We start from the raw sequence: 22,986 nt of genomic DNA, 5'->3' as shown, positions 1-22,986 counted from the left end.
CTTTCCCTCTCTCTCCCTTTCCCTCTCTCTCCCTTTCCCTCTCTCTCCCTTTCTCTCTCTCTCCCTTTCTCTGTTTCCCTCTGTCTCTCTCTCTCATCCTCCTCTCTCTCTCTCTCTCTCTCTCAATTCAATTTAAGAAGCTTTATTGGCATGGGAAGTGTATGTTTACATTGCCAAAGCCAGTACATTGGATAGTTTTTTTTTTGTGGGCTGTGTGCACATAGCCTGTCTTCTCTTGAGAGCCAGGTCTGCCTTCGGCGGCCTTTCTCAATAGCAAGGCTATGTTCACTGAGTCTGCACATAGTCAAAGATTTAGTTTATATTCATGTTTATACCACTAGTTTATATTCATGAGTATTGGGGGGGAGTAGAAACAGTATTAAAGCCTTCAGTACCTGTATGATGTGGGTGGAATGGAGACAGAAAGGAAGAGGGAGAGAAGGAAAGAAAAACACAAATCAACTGAAAACTCAAATACACAGAGCCAGCCACCATAGATTGAAATTCCACTGCACAAAAAAATGGCTTTTAAAATTTCTTTCATTATAAACCAACATGAGGGTCGAGGGATGCAACCACCTAGCAAGCAAACCCCTGGACTGGAAACGTGTTGTGATGGTAGCCTCGGGGGGGCCAGTGGTGAGGTAATGGGGGACAGTAGCAAATGCTGGAGGAGATTGAGAGGCATAATTAGCAGAAATTTCACAGAGGTTGGACGAATGGGGTGACAGGGCGAAGGCAACCACTAGTTTATATTCATGAGTATGACCTGATGCCTTATGCCCGCTTCACCTACCTGCACAGCATGCTGGGAAGTCACTAAGACGCCATATTCCTTATCGAGCTTTCCCCCCAGTTTGAATACTAGTTCAAAACTTTCCTAACATCAATTCTAAATTGGTCCTCTACCCCCTACTTTAAGTTAAGTTAGAGCTACAGTGAATGCCATTTGAATTTTTGTTTGAGTCTTTAAATCTATGTCTTACCTCAAAGGAGCTTTAAGTAAAGCAATGAAACAGTGGTATTGAAATGATTCATTCCTATAGAGGTGAATCCTAACTTCCCATTGACATCACTGCAAGAGTCAGTGACAATTTGACTTGAGAACTTAGAATTCACCCCAATGGGAAATTATACATTTACCTTTAATAATAATAGTTCTCCTTCTTCTTCTTTCTTCTTTCTCCAGATCTGGGATACAGCTGGACAGGAGCGTTTCCGCAGCGTCACACACGCCTACTACCGTGACGCCAATGGTGAGACAGACACACACACACACACACACACACACACACACACACACACACACACACACACACACACACACACACACACCCAGACAATCGCACACTTGTGTGATTCTGTCTCAATACCGCTCCAGCTGCTGTGGTGACAGAAACAAGAGGGATTCTCTCCCTCATTAAGAAACAAGCTGCATTATACGTTATTTACAGTGCTGCTTAGTATGCTGAGTTTAATAACATTTAAATGCAGATCAGGATGATATGTAAATTAGCTGAATAAAATGTATGGTTCACTTATTTGTGTACATGTCTGTGAGCATGCAATTTGATTATTACCATTTGTCTTGAATGCATGACTGTCTTTAAATTAATCATCTTTTTTTCTTCTTTTTTTTCTGGATGGCTGAGTGAGTGGGTGGATAGGTGGGTGGGTGGGTGGGTGGGTGGGTGGGTGGATGGATGGATGGGTGGGTGGATAGATAGATGGATGGGTGGGTGGGTGGGTGGGTGGGTGGATGGATGGGTGGGTGGGTGGGTGGATGGATGGGTGGGTGGGTGGATAGATGGGTGGATAGATAGCATATTCACATGGTGCATGTTTCTAACGTTTCCAGTCTCCTTAAAGGCATGCGCTCACCTTGATTCGGTCTTATTTAGCAACATTTGAAATTGTTTTTTACATCGGATAAAAGCTGCGACACAGAGCTACAAAATTGTATATTATTCACTGCATATGAGGAACAATTGGAAAGTAGTTCTGCTTTGAATGTTGATAAACTTGTAACCTCACTTTTGAATGTTTTGGTACCTACTGGAGAGCTCTTCTTTGTCTACACCCATTCAGCATCGTTCACACCCTCTTAAGCTTTAGCTCCACCCATCTCTTTAAGGGTTGATCTGAGCATTCTGTCCTAACAGCAGTCAAAGCACCCAAGCTAACTGGCTAACAGTTGTCGCAGTGACATTCTATTAAAATGGACACTTGCATAGTGGAGTCTATTGTTAAGACATGTAGCTAGCTAGCTAAACAATGAACCATAATCACAACTCGTGACGTTACTACTAGGTTCAATGTTAGCTAGCTAACATTAGGCTATAACAAGCAAAGCAAATGGCTCTGAGATACGAATAATAGATCATACATGTAACATTGGGGCGGCAAGTAGCCTAGTGGTTAGAGTGTTGGACTATTAACCGAAAGGTTGCAAGACCGAATCTCCGAGCTGACATGGTAAAAATCTGTTGTTCTGACCCTGAACAAGGCAGTTAACCTCTATGGGACCGGCGGGACGAATTCGTCCCACCTACATAACAGCCAGTGTAATCCTGTGGCGCGATTTTTAAAACGTTTGAAATGCTATTACTTCAATTTCTCAAACATATGACTATTTTACAGCTATTTAAAGACAAGACTCTCGTTAATCTAACCACACTGTCCGATTTCAAAAAGGCTTTACAACGAAAGCAAAACATTAGATTATGTCAGCAGAGTACCCAGCCAGAAATAATCAGACACGCATTTTTCAAGCTAGCATATAATGTCACAAAAACCTAAACCACAGCTAAATGCAGCACTAACCTTTTATGATCTTCATCAGATGACACACCTAGGACATTATGTTATACAATACATGCATGTCTGTTCAATCAAGTTCATATTTATATCAAAAACCAGCTTTTTACATTAGCATGTGACGTTCAGAAAAAGCATACCCCCCGCAAACTTCCGGGGAATTTACTAACAATTTGCTAAATTACTCACGATAAACGTTTACAAAAAGCATAACAATTATTTTAAGAATTATAGATACATTACTCCTCTATGCACTCGATATGTCCGATTTTAAAATAGCTTTTCGGATGAAGGACATTTTGCAATATTCTAAGTACATAGCCCAGCCATCACGGGCTAGCTATTTAGACACCCGGCAAGTTTAGCCTTCACCAAAATCACATTTCCTATAAGAAAAATGGTCTTACCTTTCCTGTTCTTCGTCAGAATGCACTCCCAGGACTTCTACTTCAATAACAAATGTAGGTTTGGTCCCAAATAATCCATCGTTATATCCAAACAGCGGCGTTTTGTTCGTGCGTTCTAGACACTATCCCAATGCTAAATCACGGTCGCGCGCATGGCGCAGAATGTGACAAAAAAATTCTAAATATTCCATTACCGTACTTCGAAGCATGTCAACCGCTGTTTAAAATCAATTTTTATGCAATTTATCTCGTAGAAAAGCGATAATATTCCGACCGGGAATCTGCAATTAGCTAAACAGCCGAAGGAAAATACTCCACGGGGTCGAATCGCGCACGCGCCTAATTCTATTGTCCACTGATGGGACACTTGGAAAAGAGGATTCTGTGTTTCAGCCTGAGGCTGCCTCGTCATCGTTCAGGTTTTTCCCGGGTTCTGAGAGCCTATTGGAGCCCTAGGAATTGTCACGTTACAGCTAAGATCCTGACTCTTCAATAAACAGAAGCAAGAACAACAACACCTTGTCAGACAGGGTACTTCCTGCATGAAACCTTCTCAGGTTTTTGCCTGCCATAGGAGTTCTGTTATACTCACAGACACCATTCAAACAGTTTTAGAAACTTTAGGGTGTTTTCTATCCAAACCTGAACAATAATATGCATATTCTAGCTTCTGAGTTGGTGTAGGAGGCAGTTAAAAATGGGCACATATTTTTTCCAAAATTCTCAATGCTGCCCCCTAGCCCGTAGAGGTTAACCCACTGTTTCTCGGCCATCATTGAAAATAAGAATTTGTTCTTAACTGACTTGTCTAGTTAAATAAAGAAAAAATAATTAGCTAGCGAGCGAGCTAACTTTAGCTCGCTAGCTAACAGTACACTTTAACTTGGAATGAAAAGACTATGTCAAAATTAGAAACGTGTAATATCTGAAAATGTAGATAGCTAGACTATCTTACCCATGGTCTGAAATCGGAGTAGCTAGCCAGAGCGGATTTACCAGCTACGTCTATCAACGGTTGTTGCAGTGACATTCTATTTTGTTGTAGCTAGCTAGCTACCGGTGCCACTGGTGTCCACTCCAGGTGGTATTGGAATGGTTTTAAAAAGAGAAACTCCTCTCCTCCGGCTAGCCAGATTGACATAAATCTCCACTAAAGCAGTACCGGGCTGGACCGGCCTGTTCAGCAGGGAAACAGACAGAGAGCATGCTGACCTGTCCTCTCTAGAGGCTTTATTAGAACAAAAGGTATTATATTCATCATTGAAAAGGTTACATTTAGATATGGACATCATCATTGTCATCATCAACAGCAGTGTCTCCTTCATCTTCATGTCCTTATCATCATAATATTCATCATCATATTTGTCTTCTTCCTCATCATTATCATGATCACCACTATCATCCTTATCATGCGGGTGTGTGGGGGGGGGGGTGTGTGTGTGTGGCTCCCGTGTAGCTCAGTTGGTAGAGCATGGCACTTGTAACGCCAGGGTTGTGGGTTTGATACCCACGGGGGAACAATACAAAAACTTATGCACTCAGTACCGTAAGTTGCTCTGGATAAGAGCTTCTGCTACACTAAGTGACTAAAATGTATGCTCCAGCTCTCCACTCAGCCATTTGATCAGGTATGTGGGGGTGTATGTTTTAGCCTCTACACCCTGTCACATAAACACTTCATCCACATCAACTGAATGTGGTTATAACCCCAAAGCTTTTGCTTTTGATATGTTTCCCTGGGACGTTTCTGTAACCCAAACAACTCCTCAGCTACCCTGCGAGATAGGAAGTCAGTGGTTGCAGCCCAAATAGCACCCTATTCCCTATGTAGTGCACTACATTTGACCAGGTCCCATAGGGCTATGGTCAAAAGTAGTGCACTACGTAGGGAAGATGGTGCCATTTGCGCCACATTCAGTTCCTTTTGAAGTCAACGAGGCACAGACATTAGTCGAGGGACTGCTTCAGTGATTTCTACAGCTTTAGTAAAGCAAAGACAGTCAAACCCCTGGCAGCCAGTCACTGCCTCCCACAGCTCGGCAGATCTCACTGAAATTCTCAGCAACAGCAAAGAGTTCTACTGTACCACTTCACTTTTTCAGCGCTGAGAGTATTGTGTGCAGTGCATAAAACATTTTCCAGAAATAATAAAACAGTCTCTCTCTTTCTCTCTATCTATCTATCTATCTATCTATCTATCTATCTATCTATCTATCTATCTATCTATCTATCTATCTATCTCCTCCTCTCAATATATATATATATAATCTCCTCCTCTTTCTCCGTTCTCTCCCTTTGAGTAGAACCCTGTCTGGCAATCAGACAGATAAGAGAGACAGGACATCAACCAGAAACAAATAGCCCAGTGGAGAGACACTACTATAGCCTAGCCCACACCCGCTCTACTTAGACAGGGATGTATGTGGAAGTGGCTAAATTAATCATCCTGGTTTTTAGATGGTGAATAGCCTGGTCCCAGATCTGTTTGTGTTGTCTTGCCAGCTCCTCCCAAACAATGACCTCAGGAAATGGCAAGACGGCACAAACAGATCTGAGATAAAGCTAGAGGGAGAACAAACACTCCCCTCCTCTGTTTTCTCATTACCCTAATCTTTCATCATCTTTCCCTAATTGTTTACCATCCTACAGAAATCTACAGTCATTGCTCAGAGAGAGTAATTTAATATTCTCCCATATCTTTTGGGTGAAATATCACAGCAGCAAGATTTGTGAGCTGTTGTCACAAGAAAAGGGCAACCAGTGAAGAACAAACACCATTGTAAATACAACCCATATTTATTTATTTTCACTTTTGTAGTTGAACTATTTGCACATCGTTACAACATTGTATATAGAAATAATGACATTTGAAATGTCGTTATTCTTTTGGAACTTTTGTGTAATGTTTGCAGTTCATTTTTTTGTGTTTATTTCATTTTTGTATATTATCTATTTCACTTGCTTTGGCAATGTAAACATATGTTTCCCATGTCAATAAAGCCTCTTAAATCGGAGAGGGAGGGAGAGAGAGAGATTTGGGAAAAAGACCGTCCTCTCCTCGACTCCTCCATCTCTCTCGGAGTGGCAACAGACTCAGCCACAGAGGAGCATGATAAATGAAGTGTGCTGTTATCTGTGGATGTTCCTGTAGGAAGGAGAGCTGTGGGTAGACTAGGTATAGGCTAGGCTGGTGTGTTCCGCATGGTGATCAGTGTAGGGTGTGGTTGAGTTTGGTGATTTACAACTTAGAGAGGGAGGGGTGGGATGAAGAGTGGGAGGGGTGTATTATTTTAGGGACAAAGCTATGGATGTATTCTGTGACGAGAGAGAGTGAGAGTCTATGTGCGCGCCTACCTCCATCTCTCAGTATCTCCATTGTCTTGTCTTGACTATCATTAATGTGATGTCGATTGTTTTATCAAATCTATTAACTATGTTTAATTATTATGATATTTAAATGAATTCCGCAAAAATTAACTCATTCAAAATCTTGGGGCACCACGGAAAAAGTTTATTTAACGAGTTACCGTTTTCCGAATGTAATCTTAAAGATCTAAATATCGCTTACATTTCAGTCACCAATCAGACATTAATTAATTGTTTTTCTTCTATCAGTCTCATTCCAAATGTCGCAAACTCTTGGATATCTGCACGAACCCTGGCATAAATGATGAATCAGTGATATACCAATTGGCTTAATTATTTATTTGCTAACTAACTAAATAATCACACAGAAGTGCGTAAACACAAACAGAATAGGTTACACATTGATTACTAACATGATACAATGAAAAGTCCCTAGTGGACTAAACCGATATGACGGCTTGTTACACCAAATGAAAAGGGAGGGGCAGGTAAGAAAGAGCGGGAGATAAGACAAAGGACTCCTCTATCGTACACACTGCTGATAACTATGCTCATGGGAATGCTTATACTTTGAACATGAACAGCCACTCATTCGAAAGGAATTGCAATTTATATATTTACGAGTATATGCCTTTGCTGTCTCTCTCTGATCGCCGGTCCGTCTGCTGGAGAGTCAGTCGACTTTAAGTCTCTGGTTTGTCCACCAGAGATCAGTCTTTCGTAGTTGTAGCTCGTTATTATGGATACGTCAGATGTACCAATTGTCATTTGATAGGGAAATGTTTTCCAGAATGGATCTTTCAGAGTACCACCCAGTAGTTTTCGGTCATGTTTACCAGACTAAAGTACTTAAACAGCTGCAGACTGAATGTTCCTGTGTAGTCTTTAGTTTTGTAGAGATGTTCTCTGTTGAAGTTTGAGTTCTAGCCATTACGTCCCTCTCAGCTCACACTGTTGGTCTTGTTGGTTTAATGTACATTTTGTCGGAAGTGGGTTTTATACACTTCTGGGGAAAGGGGGTGCTCCATGACACCGATGTAATGTCTGCGCTCACTTGAGCGTGGCCAACTGACTTGGTTAAGACTTCATATGAAAAACAATTCTCTCATTTAGAAGGCTAACTTCACATTACATCTTCTCACAAATAGTTTCATATTTAATCATATACGTTCCCACACATTTGGATGTGACCCTGACAACTGGGAAATATATACATTCAGACATACAGTTATGTTATACTGTCCTTCGTGAGATACCCAAACACAACTGATCTGACATAATTATTCTTCAAGTACCCACGGACCACTCCAACTGCTTGGATTTACAGAAATATTATTTAATTCCCCACTTTTGGATGATGGAGTTTTGGCGGGAAGAATGTCTTTGTTCTACAGAGTAAATCCTCTCTCAGTACTGCATGACTGTCACGCCCTGACCAGGTGAACTCTGCTATTTTGGTCAGGGTGTGGCATTTCTATGCTTTATTTTCTATGTTTTGGTTATAGCCTTTCTTTGTGTTTTATTTCTATGTTGGGCTCGGGGGTGATTTCCCAATCAGACAGCTGTCGCTTGTGAAGTCTGATTGGGAATCACATTTAAGTTCCTTTTCCCCCACGATGTTTGTGGGTTGTTGTCTCGTTATTTGAGCACGTAACGTATTGGCAGTTTTTCCTTGATTTTGTGTACATGTTTAATTCTAGTGTGTTAAATAAACATGTATTCGCTCCCAGCTGCGTTTTGGTCCGCTTCCTCGTCTCCCGACGACAATCGTTACAGAACAACCCACCGAACCAGGACCAAGCAGCGGGAGGAAAAGGAGCGCGAGAGATGGGCTCGCGAGGGAAAGGAGTTCTGGACCTGGGAGGAGATCATGTCGGGGAAAGGACCCTGGCGGAAGGATTCCCAGGTCGAGGAGGAAAAGCCAGCCGGTAGACGGAGTCGCAGGCGGCGGTCGAGGAGGCCCGGAAAACACCCCCAAGAATTTTTTTTGGGGGGGCTAATGGGGTGGTCTGGAAGGGCAGAGGAAGAGCCCAGACCACTGCTCTCGTGGGGGATGACGGCGGAGGAAGAGAAGGAGATGAGGCGTTTGATTGAGGACCTGCAGAGGGAAGATCTGGAGGAGGAGCCATGGTATGCTGAGTTGCGCGCTGTGTCGCCAGTGCGCCCGCACAGCCCGGTGCGTCCGGTGGACATGCCCAGCACATGCCGTGCTAGGATGGGCATCCAGCCAGGACGAGTGGCTAAACCGGCTCCACGCTTCAGGTCACCAGTGCGTGTTCACAGTCCTGTCTGGCCCGTTCCTGTTCCCCGCACCAAGCCCACGGTGCGTGTCCCCAGTCCTGTCCGGCCCGTCCCTGCTCCCCGCACCAAGCCATGGGAAGCGGAGTTGCGCGCTGTGTCGCCAGTGCGCCCGCACAGCCCGGTGCGTCCGGTGGACATGCCCAGCACATGCCGTGCTAGAATGGGCATCCAGCCAGGACGAGTGGCTAAACCAGCTCCACGCTTCAGGTCACCAGTACGTGTTCACAGTCCTGTCTGGCCCGTCCCTGCTCCCCGCACCAAGCCAGTGGTGCGTGTCCCCAGTCCGGCCCGGCCTGTCCCTGCTCCCCGCACCAGGTTAGTGGTGCGTGTCCCCGGTCCGGCCCGGCCCGTCCCTGCTCCCCGCACCAGGTTAGTGGTGCGTGTCCCCAGTCCAGTCCGGCCCGTCCCTGCTCCCCGCACCAGGCCAGTGGTGCGTGTCCCCAGTCCAGTCCGGCCCGTCCCGGCTCCCCGCACCAGGTTAGTGGTGCGTGTCCCCAGTCCAGTCCGGCCCGTCCCTGCTCCCCACACCAAGTCAGTGGTGCGTGTCCCCAGTCCTGTCCGGCCCGTCCCTGCTCCCCGCACCAGGTTAGTGGTGCGTGTCCCCCGTCCTGTCCGGCCCGTCCCTGCTCCCCGCACCAGGTTAGTGGTGCGTGTCCCCAGCCCGGCCCGGCCCGTCCCTGCTCCCCGCACCAGGTTAGTGGTGCGTGTCCCCAGTCCTGTCCGGCCCGTCCCTGCTCCCCGCACCAGGTTAGTGGTGCGTGTCCCCAGTCCTGTCCGGCCCATCCCTGTTCCCCGCACCAAGCCCACGGTGCGTGTCCACAGTCCTGTCCGGCCCGTCCCTGTTCCCCGCACCAAGCCCACGGGGGGTGTGCACAGTCCTGTCCGGCCCGTCCCTGTTCCCCGCACCAAGCCCACGGTGTGTGTCCACAGTCCTGTCCGGCCCGTTCCTGTTCCCCGCACCAAGCCCACGGTGCGTGTCCACAGTCCGGCACGGCCCGTGTCTGGTCCACCGGTGCCCAATCCTGTTCCGGTCGACGGCTCCGCTCCGGAGCCTGAGCATGCCGCTCCACAGTGGTCCAGTCCGGGCCAGAGGGGTAGGGCTAGGGTGGAGGCAGGGGGAGAAACACGCCCGGGGCCAGAGCCTCCACCGAGGGTGAGGCGCCCACCCGGGTCCCCCCCCTAATAGACTTTAGGTTGGTGCGCCGGGAGTACGCACCGTTGGAGGGGGGGTACTGTCACGCCCTGACCAGGTGAACTCTGCTATTTTGGTCAGGGTGTGGCATATCTATGCTTTATTTTCTATGTTTTGGTTATAGCCTTTCTTTGTGTTTTATTTCTATGTTGGGCTCGGGGGTGATTTCCCAATCAGACAGCTGTCGCTTGTGAAGTCTGATTGGGAATCACATTTAAGTTCCTTTTCCCCCACAATGTTTGTGGGTTGTTGTCTCGTTATTTGAGCACGTAACGTATTGGCAGTTTTTCCTTGATTTTGTGTACATGTTTAATTCTAGTGCGTTAAATAAACATGTATTCGCTCCCAGCTGCGTTTTGGTCCGCTTCCTCGTCTCCCGACGACAATCGTTACAATGACCGTCAGAAAACGACCATCTTCCCCTCTGCGGGAGAGAGAGGGCGCTGTAGAGCGGACCCACTGTAACCTGATCCTTCAGATTCTTATCTCTACCTCCATCTCTCAGTATCTCTCTTCTCTTCTCTACCCCCGTCTCTCAGTATCTCTCTTCTCAACTCTACCTCCGTCTCTCAGTATCTCTCTTCTCATCTCTACCTCCATCTCTCAGTATCTCTCTTCTCAACTCTACCTCCGTCTCTCAGTATCTCTCTTCTCATCTCTACCCCCGTCTCTCAGTATCTCTCTTCTCATCTCTACCTCCATCTCTCAGTATCTCTTCTCTTCTCTACCTCCATCTCTCAGTATCTCTCTTCTCAACTCTACCTCCGTCTCTCAGTATCTCTCTTCTCAACTCTACCTCCGTCTCTCAGTATCTTTCTTCTCAACTCTACCTCCGTCTCTCAGTATCTCTCTTCTCATCTCTACCTCCATCTCTCAGTATCTTTCTTCTCAACTCTACCTCCATCTCTCAGTATCTTTCTTCTCAACTCTACCTCCGTCTCTCAGTATCTTTCTTCTCAACTCTACCTCCGTCTCTCAGTATCTTTCTTCTCAACTCTACCTCCGTCTCTCAGTATCTTTCTTCTCAACTCTACCTCCGTCTCTCAGTATCTTTCTTCTCAACTCTACCTCCCTCTTACTATCTCTCTATTCTCCACTCTACCTCCGTCTCTTACTATCTCTATTCTCCACTCTACCTCCGTCTCTCACTATCTCTCTATTCTCAACTCTACCTCCGTCTCTCACTATCTCTCTATTCTCAACTCTACCTCCGTCTCTCACTATCTCTCTCTGTTGTCAACTCTGCCTCTGTCTCTCACTATCTCTCTCTGTTGTCAACTCTGCCTCCGTCTCTCACTATCTCTCTCTGTTGTCAACTCTGCCTCCGTCTCTCACTATCTCTCTCTGTTGTCAACTCTGCCTCCGTCTCTCACTATCTCTCTCTGTTGTCAACTCTGCCTCCGTCTCTCACTATCTCTCTCTGTTGTCAACTCTGCCTCCGTCTCTCACTATCTCTCTCTGTTGTCAACTCTGCCTCCAGGTATTGTCTTAATGAATTTAATATCACACTGTCTGTGGATCGTCTATCATATAAACAGGAGCCTATGATATGTTTGTTAGGTCTTTTGAAATATGTATTATGTAAGAATTGCTTGTCATAAAGGATATATCTCAAAAGCAATGTTTACACATTTTTAGGCCTTGTCCTCTCTGAGCCTGGGAAGGCTGACTGGCTGTGTAGGGCAGGCCTGTCTTAATCAGGCCCGCAGAGAGCAAGAAGGAGAATGTACTCTGTGTTACGTGCCCTCCTCAATAAAAATAAATAAAGGAACTCAGTCAACCGTGAACTAATTGGGATGCCACAGGTCCAAGAGGCTAAGCCTAAAGGACAAATTGGAAAGTTAGCCGAGAATTAGTTTCAAATTATCTCTTCGTTGTCAATGGGTCCTACCAGGCCTGCTAATTCACTACCATTTTCTCTCTCTCCTCTCTTTCTCTGTCTCTATCTTAGCTCTCCTGCTGCTCTATGACGTGACCAACAGAACATCTTTTGACAACATCAAGGTAGGACTCTCCATATCTCATCTTCTTTTCTCTTCCCCTTTTTTTGTTCTAATAAGCCCTGAAAATAGCCTGAAATAAGCAGACCAAGTGCTTTCATAGAACCTTTTTTGCTAATTATTGTGTTAGAAGCTTTCTAAGTGACTTGGAGGTATGTTTGATAATGGAGAAAATATGTCTGTCTCTCAAGTGTCATGTTGTAACAAAGCCATAACAGTGTTATGATATATCATTATATTGCGCGTGGAGGGGATGTAAGATCCTGTCTTTTCTTTATCTGCTGCTGCTGCACCTGTCAGCAATAGGGAGGGAGGGAGAGGGGGAGAGATTGTACCCCTGTCTGTGTGATTGACAGTGTAGCTTTAGCCCTAGGGGGGCTGTTAGTCCCGGCTGTCTGTGTGACTCTGTCTCCCTATAGGCTGCCTCAAGGACCATCCGTCTGTCTGTCTTTGTCTGTCCGTCTGCGAGCATGTCTGTCTCTCCTCATCACCAGAGCTCTCAGCGGAGCCTCTAACAGTGTGCTGATGGCCACTGAACGGATGTGGCTCACAGGGCGTGTTTCTATCACTCTGTGGTATTGCCTCAGACCTGTGATTAGTCATTCTACGAGATGGAAAAATCTGGTGTTCTGTGTGCTCACCACATACCTTGTGCTATTCACTTTCAAGTTTGATGTTTTTCCTAACGTCAAAGGTTTTTAGGGAAGCCTACGCAATTTTCTGAAAAGATATGGTAAAGTTTTACACCAAAGCATCAACACTTGTGGCAATCATTGGTACATTGATTTGTTTTCATTGTTTCCCTTACACCTCATGCCCATGAACTGGACCTGCTGCCTACCAGACCTGGGTTCAAATACTATTTGAAATAATAGTATTAATAAGATGTGCTTGATTGAGCTTGTCTGTTGCAATGGAACCAAAAGAGATGTCCCATGTAAACCCCGCCCACCTGGTACTCCAGACAGGCAAAGGCAAACGCTCAAGGTATTTGAAAGATTTGAAATAGTATTTGAACCCAGGTATGCTGCGTACACTACATTACAGTACAAAGCCTAACTTGAGATGTGCACACGTAACTTAAAACCCCTTAGAGTTGATTGACGCACTGTTGCATCAATTGAAGTTGCATAACATAAAAATCCCCATCAAAATATGTCAGTTTAAGCTAGAGATATTAGTTTTTTTGCATTGGATGTGTCTCAATCTGAGGTGAATGGTGGCAGAGCTAGAGTGGTGTTTGTCAGACCATGAGACATCCCAAAAATCGCTCTTCTCACGTAAATGTCTGTAGCGTCCGAAAGGTTTGACCTACAAAATAGGACCCCTCTATGGAAAGATGAGACTCACGAACATGATGTGTTCTCAGATTTGCTCTCCGACCCCCATAAGTGTCAGGAGTCTCGTCTGAAGTCGGTATCGTCTGAAGTCGGTATCGTCTGAAGTCGGTATCGTCTGAAGGAAGTCGGTATCGTCTGAAGGAAGTCGGTATCGTCTGAAGGAAGTCGGTATCGTCTGAAGGAAGTCGGTATCGTCTGAAGGAAGTCGGTATCGTCTGAAGGAAGTCGGTATCGTCTGAAGTCGATGTGCCAACTTCTGTTTGCCAACTTCTGTTAGGCCTTCAACGATTTGGGCTACAAACTAATGGGACTCGTCTGAAGGTAACCGGTACCGGTTTTTAAAAAACAATGGAAGTATGAAGGTAGTTTTGTGCCTACCCAAAAAAAGGGGGTTAAATATGTGTAAAAAAATCTATGAAACAAAATATTTCCTGAGCTTTCTTATATCTCGTAGATATAGGACATACACTTCAAATCCTTTTTTGACATTCATAAATGCGTTATTCAATGCGTAGTATAGGCCAAAATCTATATTTTATCAAATAATTGCTTTATATTTATAAAAATACGTTGGAGGGGGGAGGGGTGCTAAGATGACATATGGAATTGTTTTAGGATGGTTATGCTATGGAGTATTTCACCATTTGATTTTTCAATTTTAGGACCCCTTTACGTATATATATATATATATACACGTAAATGGGTCCTAAAACTGAAAAATCTAATGGCAAAATTCTCCATAGTATAACCATCCTAAAACAATTCCATATGTCATCTTAGCACCCCTCCCCCTCCAACGTCTTTGACTCTAAAGAAATTACATGTTAATCATGCATTCATGCCAACAGAAGATTTGCTTGAAAACTCTATTTACATGTAAGTCCCTCAAGTTAGGATTTCAGGCCTGTTTTCAACTAATGTGTTCAACTTTAAATGAAACTGAACACAATGAGCAGGATTGGATGGCTGTAGCCAGGATATGTATGTTAGCTCTGGATGAAGAATGGTTTGGCCTCCTTCTGGCAGCAGCAGCAGGAACACTGGTCCCAGATAACAGGATGAAGAATGGCGTAGATAAGAATTACCCAACCACTCACAAAGAAGACATTCATTATCTACAAGTTATGTGATTTATTGCATTGCAGTCCAAGTCACGTTTTTCTGGTGTATGAAGTAGGGTTCTAAAATGTCGGTATCTTTCCCACAATTCCCAGGTTTTACAGAATTCCAGGTAGGAGGATTATTCTCAACTGATTCCAGGAATGTTTCAACCAGGACCTCTGGGAAGCCTGGACATTTTGGGAAAGAGAGTCATTTTGCAACCCCAGTGTGAATTAGATATGAAGGATTGTATAGTTCATACCAGTGGGATCTTACTGGTCAAAAGGGCTATTATAGGGTGGGATTTATAGGCTTGTGTGCTGCTTATAAATATAATAAAGAGCTTATATTTCTGTAGTGTCCCATGCCTCTATATTTGTGCCATCACTTGCTATAGCTTCATTAAAGGACTCTTCAAAGGGCTTTCTTACTCTACATGCTAACTTGCATGGGAAGGCAATTTGGATCATTATGCCAATGGCTACCGAAATCTTACCACCCACTGAAATAAATGTCTGATTGCGAGTCGTCTTTTTAAAATTCCTTATTTTTATGACTCCACACACACATTTTCTCCAAGCCTCGTGAAAGGGTGTTTAGAATGGAACATGGGAAGAAATGTTAACAATTCTATCATCATTTCTACAATGTGTGAACTTGTGTCAGGGCCAGGGCAGAACTTGTGTCAGGGCCAGGGCAGAACTTGTGTCAGGGCCAGGGCAGAACTTGTGTCAGGGCCAGGGCAGAACTTGTGTCAGGGCCAGGGCAGAACTTGTGTCAGGGCCAGGGCAGAACTTGTGTCAGGGCCAGGGCAGAACTTGTGTCAGGGCCAGACTGAGCCGTGAAAGTGAAGAAGTGAATAAAGGAATGAAGTGGAATAGAGATGACAGTAAGAGAAGCACAGAGAGTTGGGAAGCAAGAGAGTGAGAGGATGAAGGGGGAGGGATGAGAGAGGGAGAGAGTGTAGGAGAGAGAGATCCACATATGGTGTGATTATAGCAGGCTCATGCTTCACCCATTTTCTGACAGACACTACCAGCCCAGTACTCACTACTTTAGAACTGCACTCTTACAAAAAAGGGTTCCAAAGGGGTTCTTCGGCTGTCCCCATAGGATAACCCTTTTTTGTTCCAGGTAGAACTATTTTGGGTTCCATGTAGAAGTGTCAGTGGAAAGGGTTTATCATGGAACCCAAAAGGGTTCTTCCTGGAACCAAAAGGGTTATTCTATGGGGACAGCCGAGGAACTGTTTTATGTTCTAGATAGCACCTTTGTTTCTAAGAGTGTGACATCTTCTATGTATTATAGTGATTTAACTGTACCCTACTGTAACAGTTGTTTTGTTGTGTGTTGATGTTGAAGGGTAGGATTGCCTCATTTGTTAGAGCAAGACTTCCAATGCTTTCAGTGCCATGGGTATGTTATCAATGACATCTGCAAGTCATTTACATCCTGCGTATACTATTTATCTAAAAGCATTTCTCTTCCTACTATATGAAAAGGGAGAGGTAATTTAGCAGAAGCTTTTGTACAAACTTACCTACAGACATGCTAGTATACGTATGTGATCCCACCAGAAATCAAACCCACAAGCCTGGTGTTGCTAGCGCACACTCTTACCAACTGTGCAACACAGGATCTCATGTCTGTGTCCAGAATGATGTGCCAAACAACCTGGTGTTGTTTCCACAAAGTTGCCTTCCTATACAACAGAAGGTGTGGTCATTCTTAACAGCCATGGGAGATGAGAGTCCTTTAGAAGAAGGGATTTAGAGAAGAGAGGACAGAGTGATAAAGAGAGAGTTGTTCTTGTTATTGCCACTCAATTCAAAGAGAGAAATATGGTTTGGCCATCTGCCCAGAGATGAGGACTATAAAGCCAGGTTCTCCTGGAGAGGCAGCTGTGTCTCACCCTCAATTACTGTCACTACCACTGGAAATGAGAACGAGAGAGAAGCCATTCCATCTCTCCTCTCCTTCTCTCCTCAACTCCTCTTTTCCTTTCCTCTTCACTCTCTTCCTCTCCTCCCTTTCCATCTCCTCTCTTTTCAGATCCCCTCTCTCTCCCATCTTCCCTTCCCTCTCCTCTCCTGTCTTCTCCTCCTCTCATCTCCCTTGCCTTGGCATCCTCATTCAGTCACTGAAGATTACAGCTGGGGTGACACGCTGATGGGCTGCAGATGCCCAGCGGTGCTCCGCTGCCTAACGACCATAACGAGAGCTAATACATGTTAATTAATGCTAATGGTGATGAACACCAAAAAACAGGCCGAAGAAGGAGCGAGAAACGAGTGGGCCAATCCTTGGATCCTCTATCCCCCTAACCCTCTATCGCCCCCCTGCCATGCATCAGTCTAGCCCCAGATGACATTGGAGAGGCACACACATCAGAACCACAGGAGACTGAGAATGGCCCGTGGGAGAACTACTGATCATGCACGGTGTCCTTCAAAACTAACTGACTTTAAACTGTAAGGGAGTGAATGTTATTTATAATAAGGATTACATGGAGAATACCGGACCACTCTGAAATGAAAACGGATGGTCCTCCATTCAGCAAAATATATTTGACCTAAACCCTCCCTGAACACTTGATAAAAAACAAGTGACCTTCCCGTATACCACTAATAATAATTAAAACAATGTGGATAGCAGAGAACATGTCTACCGTTTACCCTCACTTCTTGGACAGACCAGAGCCTTAGATATGCAGTTTTGGAAACTTGTTCTTTGTTTTGCAACCATTACATGGCAATGCAGGAATTTAGATATGTTTTTATAGTGTACAGGGTTGCAGGACAGAAGGTTGTGGGTTCGCAGACCACCGTGGACAAGAGTAGGGGTGGAAAGACGGTAGGTAAAATCACTGAAGAAGCCAAGCCAGTAAAAAATCCATATTTCACCATATGTTGTGATGTTCATTTATACGCCATCGTGATATACAATAAGGCCATGACAACAAAAAGACAACAGTCACACAGTGGCGGAATAAATTCAACTACACCTACATTTGTTTCATCACAAAACCGGAGAGCAACGTCTGTCAGGTGAAGTCCACAAAGCAAATATTGATTTCTGAGTGCGTTGCAAGTCAACATTTTTTTTTTTTGGGGGGGGGGGACTCACCCTACTTGTAGACTATTTGAACGCCAATGCCGTCCTTCTTTCTTTCATGTTGGCAAAACGGTCTATGGCTCTGTACGCTTTTAGTTTTTGTTTTCATAGGCTAGCAAACATTTTAGCTAGGTAGCCTAACTTCCTTGCATGGGCAACAATGAATCAGCTAGGTTAGCTAGCTGGTTAATGTGAGCCTACTAGGCTACATCTATGCTACATATTGAACTTCAATCATCTCAGGCCAGTGACCATTAACAGAGCATTCGGAAAGTATTCAGACACATTGACTTTTTCCACATTTTGTTTTGTTACAACCTTATTCTAAAATGGAATAAGGCTTTTCCTCATCAATTTACACACAGTACCCCATAATGAAAAAGCAAAAACAGGTTTTTAGACAAACTGAAATATTACATTTTCATAAGTATTCAGACCCCTTACTTTGTTGAAGCACCTTTTGGCAACGATTAAAGCCTCAAGTCTTCTTGGGTATGACGCTACAGGGTTGGTACACCTGTGTTTGGGAAGTTTCTCCAATTCATCAAATCAAATTTATTTATATAGCCCTTCTTACATCAGCTGATATCTCAAAGTGCTGTACAGAAACCCAGCCTAAAACCCCAAACAGCAAGCAATGCAGGTGTAGAAGCAATGCAGATCCACTCAAGCTCTGTTAGGTTGGGGAGCGTCGCTGCACAGTGATTTTCAGGTCTCTCCAGAAATGTTAGATCTGGTTCATGTCCGGGCTCTGGCTGGGCCACTCAAGGACATTCAAAGGCTTGTCCTGAAGCCATTCCTGTGTTGTCTTTGCTGTGTGCTTAGGGTCGTTGTCTTGTTGGAAGGTGAACCTTCACCCCATTCTGAGGTCCTGAGCGCACTGGAGCAGGTTTTCATCAAGGACCTCTTTGTACTTTGCTCCGTTCATCTTTCCCTCCATCCTGACTAGCCTCCCAGTCCCTGCAGCTGAAAAACATTCCCACAGCATGATGCAGCCACCAACATGCTTCACCGTAAGGATGGTGCCAGGTTTCCTCCAGACATGACGCTTGGCATTCAGGCCAAGGAGTTCAAACTTGGTTTCATCAGACCAGAGAATCTTGTTTCTCATGGCCTGAGAGTCCATTAGGTGCCTTTAGGCAAACTCCAAGCGGGTTGTCATGTGCCTTTTACTGAGTGGCTTCCGTCTGGCGCCTCTACCATAAAGGCCTAATTGGTGGACTGCTGCAGAGATGGTTGTCCTGGAAGGTTCTCCCATTTCCACAGAGGAACTCTGGATCTCTATCAGAGTGACCATCTGGTTCTTGGTCACCTCCCTGACCAAGGCCCTTCTCCCCCGACTGCTCAGTTTGGTCTGGCGGCCATCTCTAGGAAGAGTCTTGGTGGTTCAAACTTCTTCCATATTATTGTTTTGTCAAGGGAGGCCAAATGCATGCAGGCATTAATCAATCAAATGCTACAACAGCAACATGTCATACTCTTTTGTTCCAGACAGCATCAGATACATGGGCTACACATACTGAGACAGAGGGGCGCTGTTTCCCTCTGATGATTTCTCAGGTGAGATTCAGCCACTTGCGAATTGATGGAAAATTCTGAAAACCCAGAGAGCGGAAAGATAAATTATTTTATAATATTTGTTTTTTAATTGGTGAAAAATTTGGAAATCTGTCTTCCCTTGGCATCAATGAATACACGCCGCTGTGGAAAGCTCTCCCTTTATAGTAAATTAATCTATCATTGTATTTGCAGGTCCAAGAAAAAATGGCCTTTCATAAACATTCCATGCAATTCTATGTCATTTGACATATTAGCAGAATATTTTTTTTATGCCACACAAATTAATGAAATTACGGACTAAGACTGGACAGAGAGAGAGGCTTAGGTGTTCATCTTATCATATTTCTCCAATGCCAAATCAGTGTGTCTTGTTTGCAACGAAACTGTCCCTGTTTGCAAACAATTAAATCTGAGACATCGTCAGGAATCTGAGCACCACCCCAGACAGAGTAGTCCTACGGACGCAGAAAACTGTAAATTGCTGGCTACTCTTCTTCCGTGGCTTAACCCAACGAGTGATTACTTCCCAAGCAAAGTCTTCTTTTTGTCTCCTCGGCTATATGTATCGGAGTCACATCTGTCCCAGGTATTTTATAGCTTATGTATCATTTGATTGAGACCACACTAAATAGCCTTTAGGCGCGCATGATATTGCGCGCCCAGCGGAGAATCCGAGATGAGGGGCGGCATCAGGCACACATTGATATATAGCCTAATAAGCAACTTATTCTAAAACACTGAGAAATATTCACATTTCATCAATTACAAATTACATGACCCTCCCCTGGACTAGAGTTAAAAAATACTAAACCCTTCCCTTGACTGAAAATGAAAAACATGACCCTCCCCCATTTTCCTCCAGGTAACCGTTCTGTAAATGTCGATCCATCCCTAAGCAAGTGGTATTGCTAAAATTCCTTTAGAAGGGCACTTCACCCATTTTAACATCATATTCATGATCTCCAGCATCATTCCAGTGTCTACATGGATGTTATACATTCTTTAGTCAAGAGCTTTTCTTCTTTCTTCAAGATAAGAAGAAGGGTCTAGCAAAATAAACAGCGTTGACCTACGTTTACCCTTCACTACATCCCTGGTTGGACCCACAGAGACGTATCGCTAGTTACTGTGGTCAGTGCTGCTATGAATCGGAATTGTTTTCCATATTGAACTGACCAGAGGACAAATTCGTCACTTTCAGTACATTTTAATGGGAAGAACCCCCCCAGTGACCGGTCAGCAGAGGAATAAATGTTTTTAGATCAGAAGACAGGTTTTAAAGAGGAACATCTAGGGTTGTCACGACACCTACGGAAGGTGGCGCCCCTCCTCGCCCGGGCGGCGGTCGTCGTCGCCGGCCTACTAGCTGCCATCGATTTATGTTTCACGTTCTGTTAGTTAGGCCTAGGTTAGTTGCGCACCTGTTTTGTGTTAGTTGTTAGTGGGGAGGGGTATTTAGGCTAGTTAGTTAGGGTTGTTGTTTGTGCGGGATTGTTCGTTGGTCAGGGTGTGTTTTTCATGTGGTTCTGTATGTTTGGAGTTACGCTATTCCTTTTGGGCTGCGTCCCTGGTTACGTTCTTTTAAGGGCGGTGCGTTTCTTTTTGCACACCTTGCACTCCATACCTTGCATATTTTCCGTGTGGATATTCTATTAAATTCATTAACGGAATCTTTCTGTCTCCTGCGCCTGACTCTTCGAAATCCACAAGCCACCCATTGTGACAAGGGTTCTATAAACAAGCATGTCCAAAGTAATTTATGCATGATCTGAGATATGTATGGAACCAATTGTCCAGTTTTTAATCGAGTCAGTAAGGTTGTGTGGAACAAGATAATAATCATATCCTGAATAAGAGTCCATTTGTCTCGTAAAGACTGGACCAAGGTGCAGCATGGTAGGCGAACATTTTACTTTTATTTAAAATGAACACCGAACAAAACAACAAAATACAAAACAAACGTAAAGTTCTGCAGGCTACACAGCAACAATACAAAAACAAGATCCCACAAACTAAGGTGGGAAAAAGGCTGCCTAAGTATGATCCCCAATCAGAGACAACGATAGACAGCTGCCTCTGATTGGGAACCATACCCGGCAAACAAAGAAATAGAAAAACTAGAATGCCCACCCAAATCACACCCTGACCTAACCAAATAGAGAAATAAAAAGGCTCTAAGGTCAGGGCGTGACAGCTGCTGTAAAATGTAGCGCTGTCAGTGGTCCTATTCCTATATGTAATGGTGTACAGTAGTTCTGTTGATGAGGCTGGCTCAGTAAGGGCAGTTGCAAGCTGGAATATCAACGAACCAGCTATAGTAATGTCTATGCATTATCTTTGTTGTCCAACTAGCTTACTTCCTATGAACACAGGGCTTATTCTCAAGGATGGAAACATCTACCTGTATGGGGAGTTTACCTAGCAGGAGTTCTTCTGTTTTATTTTTACAGTAAAACCCATCTGTGATTGTATTCAACCATAAAGAAAAATAGCTACTGAGCCTAATGTTGTTCTGTCCAGCTTTTCATTTGGACGTTCTTCCTCCAGGGTGCGTCAAGCGGTGGCTGTGCAGTGACCTGGCATTGATCCAGGTATCTGCTCTGCTCACAGCACCAAAGCCACTCAGCTTTATAACCACATGACCAACCAATGTCTCCAAATTTAATTGGGAATATTCAAACTGAATAAACTGCACGCTTTTTCTTGTGCAATTTCAATCAGCACTGTTCACCCTCCAGATGTTCTATCTGCCATGAGGCTGTGTGAGTGTGTGTTTGTCTGCGTCTGTTTGTGTGTGTGTGTGTGTGTGTGTGCTTGCACCTGCCTGCATGTGTGCGCACTCTTCAGACAGAGGAGAGACCACTGAAGGTAACAGCAGCAGAATTTAAACCTTTTGTTCTAAGGTTTCCTTCATGCTCACAGTGCCCCAGGGGCCATGGGGCTACCTTCAAGTTGAAAATACTGCATGTTTCTCTGCACACTTGTTATTTAAATGTCAGGCCACCTTGTCAGATGCCCGCCTGCTGTTTCAGAGTGAACAGTGTTAGTCTGTCTAACAGAGTAATAGAGGCTTCCAGGGGAATTGAATAGATGTTGGTCTGTGCATTTCTCACCTTTCCAGGCTCTGTTTGTGTTATTTAATAGGTTAATGATGTGCTGTATATCCAGTTACAGAGTTCCCCCTGATTTATGGAGGTAGAGTCCTGTCAAAAAGACATGTGGAAATAGATGTTGAGGAGACGGTGGATCGTAAACTGTTAGAGAAGTAGCATCATAATGCTTGTGGGCAAATCAAAGCACTGAGAGACAGATTTCATAGAATGACGTGTCATAACCCAACACTGTGACATGGTGATGTCTGCGTCCGGTGCTCATTACCTTGTCACTTATCAACATAATAGTTAAGGATCCAGTATAGATTCTATAGATTAGAACATCTGGCTCCAACCGTAATTAGCATGTCTGTTCCATAGCCTCTTCTTATGATTGCAGGTCCTTGACTGTGATTGAATGCATGGACAGAGAGAGGTTCATCCCAAAAAGGGTTGTCACAGAAAATTGATCCCTCATGACTAACAGTTCCTCCTGTGGATAGTTCCATTTCCCTTTACGTCAGCCTCGGGGAGAAACATGGCACTTCATTGTACACTACACACACACACACACAGGGTGTCTGGAGAAGCCTCATAAGATGTCACTTGATTTTAGTCACCAGCTCAATTTGATTTTGTGCGAGGTATGAACTAGCGTGTGGACCCAGCTGAGTGTGTGTCCAGGGTTGGACGATC

The 22,986-nt window shown here is 44.5% G+C and overlaps 1 protein-coding gene across 1 annotated transcript in view; it reads left to right on the top strand.

Annotated features, from left to right (window-relative positions):
* LOC115171794 (ras-related protein Rab-26-like) overlaps window positions 1-22,986 on the top strand; it is a 111,640-nt gene that overhangs the window by 46,359 nt on the left and 42,295 nt on the right. The window contains exons 4-5 of the mRNA XM_029728939.1: window positions 1,190-1,256; window positions 12,035-12,087. Of these exons, the coding sequence (XP_029584799.1) occupies window positions 1,190-1,256; window positions 12,035-12,087 (120 nt within the window). The remainder of the gene's footprint in view (window positions 1-1,189; window positions 1,257-12,034; window positions 12,088-22,986) is intronic.

The sequence above is a fragment of the Salmo trutta genome, chromosome 32 (genome assembly GCF_901001165.1).
Source record: "Salmo trutta chromosome 32, fSalTru1.1, whole genome shotgun sequence".
Taxonomy (NCBI): Eukaryota; Metazoa; Chordata; class Actinopteri; order Salmoniformes; family Salmonidae; genus Salmo; species Salmo trutta.
The sequence above is the reverse complement of the archived record's forward strand: the minus strand, read 5'-3'. Positions and strand labels throughout refer to the sequence as shown.